This window comes from Pteropus alecto, unplaced genomic scaffold (assembly GCF_000325575.1).
Source record: "Pteropus alecto unplaced genomic scaffold, ASM32557v1 scaffold125, whole genome shotgun sequence".
In the NCBI taxonomy this organism is placed as follows: Eukaryota; Metazoa; Chordata; class Mammalia; order Chiroptera; family Pteropodidae; genus Pteropus; species Pteropus alecto.
This window is the reverse complement of record NW_006436888.1, coordinates 1,735,417-1,741,958: the sequence shown is the minus strand read 5'-3', so window position 1 is coordinate 1,741,958 and position 6,542 is coordinate 1,735,417. Positions and strand designations below refer to the sequence as shown.

Here is a 6,542-nt window from a genome sequence, read left to right as displayed (position 1 = left end):
CTCAGCTCCGCCAAGCCCCGCCCCGCCCCGCCCACTGCGGCCCCACGTCCGCCTGCCCGCCCGCCGCGCCGCGGGGTCTGCCGGGACTTGTAGTCCGAGCCGCGCTCGCAGAGGCAGAGCTGAGGCAGTCTTCAGACACACACACTGACAAAGAGGGCCAGACACTCAGAGAATCCGACAGGACCACCCACAGACAGACAGAGGTGCGACACTCTGGAAATCAGATAGGACAACCCTCAGACACATAAACACACAGACACACTCCGATAAAATCCTCAGACACACAAACACAAGTACCTAACACATCTCCCACCCCATATCAATTCACATACAGAAGTGTGATACAGAGATAAAGATACAGCAACTCTCAGATACACAAACAGAAGGAGGACGCAGGGAAACAGGACAAATCTGGCACACAAATACACAGGTACACAACAATCTCATACACATGTAGATATGGACTCCCAAGATAGACACAGGAGCACAGATTCACACACACACACAGATTCACTCACGCAGGTGACATTGAGAGACAACACACACACACACACACACACACAGTGGTATGACACTCAGAAACACAGATGTAACAATCTCCACCCACCCACCACACACAGGCTACACTTGGAGTCAGCCCCAGCTGCCTACCATATGCATGCTGGTTCAAGGGGCCCTCCATCTCTTCCAGACTGTGTGACCATGGGCGAGTCAGTTAACCTCTCTGGGTCTCATTTCTTCTTTTTAAAATTTTTAATTAAAAAAAATTGGGGAGAGGGGGCTCATTTCTTAATCCATAGGGCCGCAATGACATTAGCAATGTCTGCTTCATAAGGTTTGTGAGGATCACATGAGAAAAAACATGTAAAGCACTCGAGACAGCGCCTGTCACTGCTCAGTAAATGTCAAAGAAGGAAGACACACCTGCCCAGAGCAACACGGTCAGATACGCCCCTGCAGAGATACGTGTGGACACAGGGAGACTGCGGTGATGCACAGGAGGCCTCTAAAATGCCGGAGAAATAGCAAAGGCACAACGCAGCCTTCAGATGCCTCACAGCATGATTCACGTGACACCACTGCACAGGGGGGATGCACGGAGGCCCCCGAAAGGCACTGGAGACCTCATACTTGTATGCGGCGTTCATCACATTGCTCCATAGTGACAGGAACAGACAGTGTTCTCTTGATCCCAGGGTCAGTGGCATTTGGACTAAGGACTCCTAAGGGTGGAGGGTGGATCAGAGACCCCAGGCTCTGGGGCAAACCAGGGAAGGATCACAGCAGGCCAAAGATAGGACTGGGCCTGATCCACCGTCATTCATCCACTATGAATTTATGGAGTGCTGGGTACTGTTCTAGGAGCTGAGAAGAAAAGGGTGAACGAAGCATGTGAAAGTAACCAAAGACAAGTCAAGGAAAACTCCCACAATAACCTATTGAGGAAATTCCTGGAAGGAGACAGAGCTGTGATAGAGAGGAATGGTAGAAAGGGAAGCAGGGAAGTCTTTGACCATACCTGATACATATCGAGGACTCAGTAAATAAATTTGGGAAAGGAATAAATGTCGGCAGGACTTGCTGATGGGTGGGATGTGGAGGTGCAGGAACGTGTAGAATCAAAGATGGCCCCCAGGTTTTTGGATTGAGCAGCTGAGGGACAGAGGAGCCGTTTACTGACCTGGGGAAGGCTGCTGGTGGACCAGGTTGACCACCCGGGGTGCGGTGGGAGTGGTGGAATGATCTGAATGGGCTTCACTCATTTTATGTAGAAGACCTGTTTCATCTGCAGATGACATTTTCAGTGGGGACAATCTATTTACCTTCTCAGAGTTCCAATTTCCTTCCCCAGAGCTTAGCCCAATGCTTGGCAGACCACTTAACCAGGGGAACCCAGATCCCCACAGCAGGCAGGATGATTGGGCTTAGGAGAATGGCTTGCTCAGATGGCCTTGCCAAGAGGCAGTGTGGTACAGTGGCAAAGGGCTGAGCTCTGGCGCTGGAGAGATCTAGGTTTGGATGTGCATCAGCTGCTTTCTGGCTGTGTGAGCCTAAAAAGGTCACTTCCCTCTTTGAGCCTCTCTCTTCTCTGGTAAAATGAAAACTGTAGCGAGGATGAAGTAATGTAGCAGGTGCTTGGTAGAGCCAATTACTTTCTTTAGATCCTGGCACTGGGCTAGAAGATTCATAAAAGCAGTGGGCTTGGGGACTGCCTCATAAGCCTGGTCCCCTCATTCTTCGCACTGTTAATACTGCTTGGCATTCAAGAGGCTCTATCTTTCAAGCCATCTGAGAAGGAGCTAGTCCTGCCCCTCAGCCCATCCATCACCTTGATGGGGCAGGAGGCCAGAGGAAGCTTTCTTCCAAACCGCAGAGGATGTGGAAGCCCTGCTGTCTGTTGAGGTTACCTCTGCGGAAGTAGCTCTCACTGTGTGGTGATCGGGCGGTCTGCGGGCTGGGTTCCAGTCACCTGTGGGTCAGGACCAATGGAAGAACTTCCCTTCCAGGGCTGCTGCTCCCTTGGCGGCGCATGGGAAGGACATAATATGCTGGGCAAAAGGCTTGAGAAGTCACTAATTTGGACTGGCTTATTCTAGAGTATTGCTTCACTTCTCGATTTCTCGAGATTTCACTAGATTTTTTTTGCAACCAAAGGGGATTTCTTACCTAGTGACAAACCCCATGACCAGTTTATGGCTGTCTAGACACATAAAGTGGAGTTTCAGCAATTTGCCTGGTAGTTTCCTGGGCAAGGAAGAGAAGGGGCCAGAAGAGAAGGCAGTCAGTCGGTGGCACTCCCTCCCTGCACTGAGCAGTCCCTGTGCTCTGAGAGATGAAAAATGAACATTATTATAGCCTTGCACAGAAAAAATCATCTTCCGAGCAGGAGTTCTCTAACACTGGCCAGTCGTGCCAAAAATATACCAAATTGTCAACTCCAGAGGGCTGGGAATTAATCTCCTTTGTACACCCACAGCCTTCGGCAGAAGGCTTTTCACACAGTAGGTATTTGAGACAAAGCAATTAAACTGAGTTTATGGAGCACTTGTTCTATTGCAGACTAGGTGCTTTTCGCACTTATTTTTTTGAAAATTAATATGTGAAGTATTTATTTATTTAAAATTTTCAGCTTTATGAGGTATGATTGACAAATAAAATTTTAAGATGTTTAAAGTGTATGCCATGATGATTTGATATACCTGTACTCTGTGAAAGGATTTCGTCACGTTACGTATGTGCATTTTTTGGTTTTGTTTGATGCCAACTCGCATTTATTTTTATTTAGATTTCAACCACGATTCTGAGAGGTGAATGTTATTAATTCCCACTTTACAGATAGGAAAACAGAGGCACACAGTTCAACAACTTGCCCATGGGCCAGGTAGGAAGAGATGCCTGGCTTCAATATGAGAGACTCGAAGCATTCCATAGGATTACTTTTGTGTGAAGGTACGTTGTCTGAACACAGGACACTGGAAATAGCATAAAGGATAAAATGCTGTCTTTCTGGTCAGGTTGGCAGTTTTATTAGAAGAGTCTTTATGACAGTTGAAATAGAACATTTGCTTGCAATCCAATGAAAGATTAAACAGGCAGTTAATTAAACTCTCGGTTGATAACATGTTTCAATTTTGCTGGAGTTTAAATGGAGTGAGAGTGACCTACAGTTGCAAACTTGACATCAATGAAGCCGCTTTGAAGTGGCATCACCCCAGCTACATCTCTTATCAGTGGCTGGGGATGCGAAAGTCTCTTTACAAGCCATTGAATTCTTCATGAGAAAACCCCGACTTTCCCTATTTAGTCATATTATCTATGAATCCAAGGAATGTGATCTTCCTGCGGCTGACAGAAATCAGCGAGGTGTAGCTTTTGCCCTACTGCCTTCCATACACATGACACGGGGTCTGCCTGAGGCTTTTTCAGTTCTCTCTTCTGAATTTGAACACTTGAGGACTGCGTGCTGTGTGGTCTTACTGAGGTGGTAGAGAATTCTGAGATGTTATATCTAAGGGCAAAGACCCTGCTCTCTGAATTTCTAGTAATTCAATGCTTGCTCCTTTTTTCTTAGTGACCTTGGCTCCTAGGTGGCAGGGAACAAATCTTGTTCATCTTTACACAAGCACTCAAGATGCTGGAGAGCAGTGCCTTTGAATCGGCTCTTTTAAAAGTCAGACATGCTCATTAAGGTTCATCCTCAGTAATTCAGACATTTTTCTTAGCCTCCTGCCTTATGACACAGGAAGCCTTTGTTTCCTGGATGATATATCACTGCTACAACTTAAAAAGCAGACTTGGGATATTCCTGAGTGAAAATAGGGCCCATCTGAATGTGAAACAGCAGGGAGATGGTTAAATAAGTTGTGCATACACACCACAGAGCACTTAACCAGTGGTTAAAAAGGCCAAGGTAGAAAACACATTTTACAAACACACATCCATCGATTGAACAGATAAAATGTGATGTGTACACACACACACACACACACACACACACACACACACACACACACACACACACACTGGAATATTATTCAGCTTTAAAAAGGAAGGTGTCCATGTAAGAATGTCCAAACCTGTAGAGAATTGTTTTGAGTCAAACAGATGATACTCCTAGAAACAAGATCTCAGACTGAGATAGACACTTCAGAGGAAAACAGGTCGAAGTTTCTTCTATGCATTTGAGATTAAGGAGGAGACATTAAGGAAGAGGATGTAAAGGTGGGACAGAGCAAGGCAGGGATCCGACTAAAGGACAGTGGAGGTTATGTTCTCCTTGAGGGTGGTCAGGCTTTATTAGGAGCGTCTGAAAGGGGGCCTCTCAAAGGCGCGTTAACCCAGAAGAGAAGCTCAGAAACAATGGTCAGGGCTTCGCTTAAGGCAAAGATAAATCTTTTACTGAAGAAGTTTATAGGCCTGGGGTGTGACTACTCACCATGACTGGCCCACTTGGGAATTTATGATCAGATCGTCTTGTAAGGTGACCTTCCATAGAACCCCATTTTCGTCCTCAAAGGGAATTCTGATACGTTACAGCATAGATGAAGCTTGAGAACTTTATGCTAACTGAAAATAAGTGTTATATAAAGACGAATACTGTATGACTCCACTTAATGGAAAATAGTCCAAGTCACAGAAACAGAAAGTATAAGAGTGGTTGCCAGGAGCTAGGAGAGGGGCAATGAGTTTTTGTTTAATGGGGTTACTTTCAGTTTTGCAAGATGAAGCGTTCTGGAGATGGGTGGTGGCGATGGTTGCACAATCATGGAAGTGTACTTCATGTCACTGAAATATACACTTAAAATAGCTAAGATGGTAAATTTTTGTATTTTACAATCAAAAATGGAAAAATAGAAAGCTGCTAACAGATTATATTCTATTTTTGAGGAGAAAAAGTTTTATGCATGTCACACATTTGCAATGACATAAAAGTCATTATAACCTTAACAGGGGATGTAGGACTTGGGTTTTTTGGTGGAGGGCTTCCACTTTTTACTTGACATATTTTTGCAGTTTGTTTCTTCCATAAGGGTTATTCCTTCTGTACTAAGTGTCAGAGGCAAGGCAGCAATGGTGGCGATCTATGCTTGCCCCGAGAGGTCCTTTGAGGTCATTTGCAGAGCTAACTCGAGTTCACAGCTATCTGGGTCATTGCTCTGTGCTGGAAGAATCTCAAACCTTGACTCTGTGAGATAAAAAAAGACCGATTTGGTTTTAAATAATTCTGATATTGAAAGGTTAGACTGGGATGCTGTATAGTGAATGATGAGCATTCACTGAGCACTCAGTCCGTGCCGGGCATTCTCACGCCACGTGTGTGAGGCAGGCCCAGTTATGACTCCCGTTTTACAGATGGGAAAATGGAGTGGCGAAGAGAAAGAACTTGTCCGAGGTTGTCCGGCCAGTGAATGGCAAAGCCGAGAACAAACCCCAGGTCTCGCCTGACACCAACTCCAAGCCTGTACCCACTGTACCCTCCCCCGCATGGCTCAGTTCTGGAACCCTGACCCCTTTTTAAGGACAAGGACTCCTTCCCTTCTGGTACCTTCACATTCCTTTGCAGCAAGTAAAAGGAACAGGCTTGCTTTTTTGTTAATAAAGTAGAATAACATTTATTTATTTCTTAAAAGTTTTATTATACATGCTGTATTCATGGACAGTGAAGACCTCTGAAAGAACCCAAATTAGATGTAAGTTATGTCCAGCTGAGCTGGTTGCAAGTCACGTTTGGTGTGAGAACAATTAAGCTGACGCCTTCTTCTCCTTGTAAGTTGCCATCATTTTCTTGATTTCAGCAATAGCTTTCCCTGGATTCAGCCCCTTGAAAAAAAGAAGAGAATCAATACCAAATAAGTAAAATGGGATGGAAGAAGTCCATGACTTTGGGTGAAACTCCTTCCCCAGCCGGTACAGTGCCAAAGCAGAGTGATGCAAATCAGGTCCTTTAAAATCCAGGGGCGTGGGCTGAGGGCTCTCTTCTGTCTCTACTTTCCTACAGTTAAAAGCAGTCAGCTCTCTCTGCCAAGAGCCCCATCTTATTT

The 6,542-nt window shown here is 45.5% G+C and overlaps 1 protein-coding gene across 1 annotated transcript in view; it reads right to left on the bottom strand.

Moving 5' to 3' along the window:
• Window positions 1–6,086: 6,086 nt before the first annotated feature.
• Window positions 6,087–6,542, bottom strand: part of SDHB (succinate dehydrogenase complex iron sulfur subunit B) — a 19,084-nt gene continuing 18,628 nt past the window's right edge. Inside the window, exon 8 of the mRNA XM_006914313.3 lies at window positions 6,087–6,321. Coding sequence (XP_006914375.1) covers window positions 6,244–6,321 — 78 coding nt within the window. The 3' untranslated portion in view covers window positions 6,087–6,243. The remainder of the gene's footprint in view (window positions 6,322–6,542) is intronic.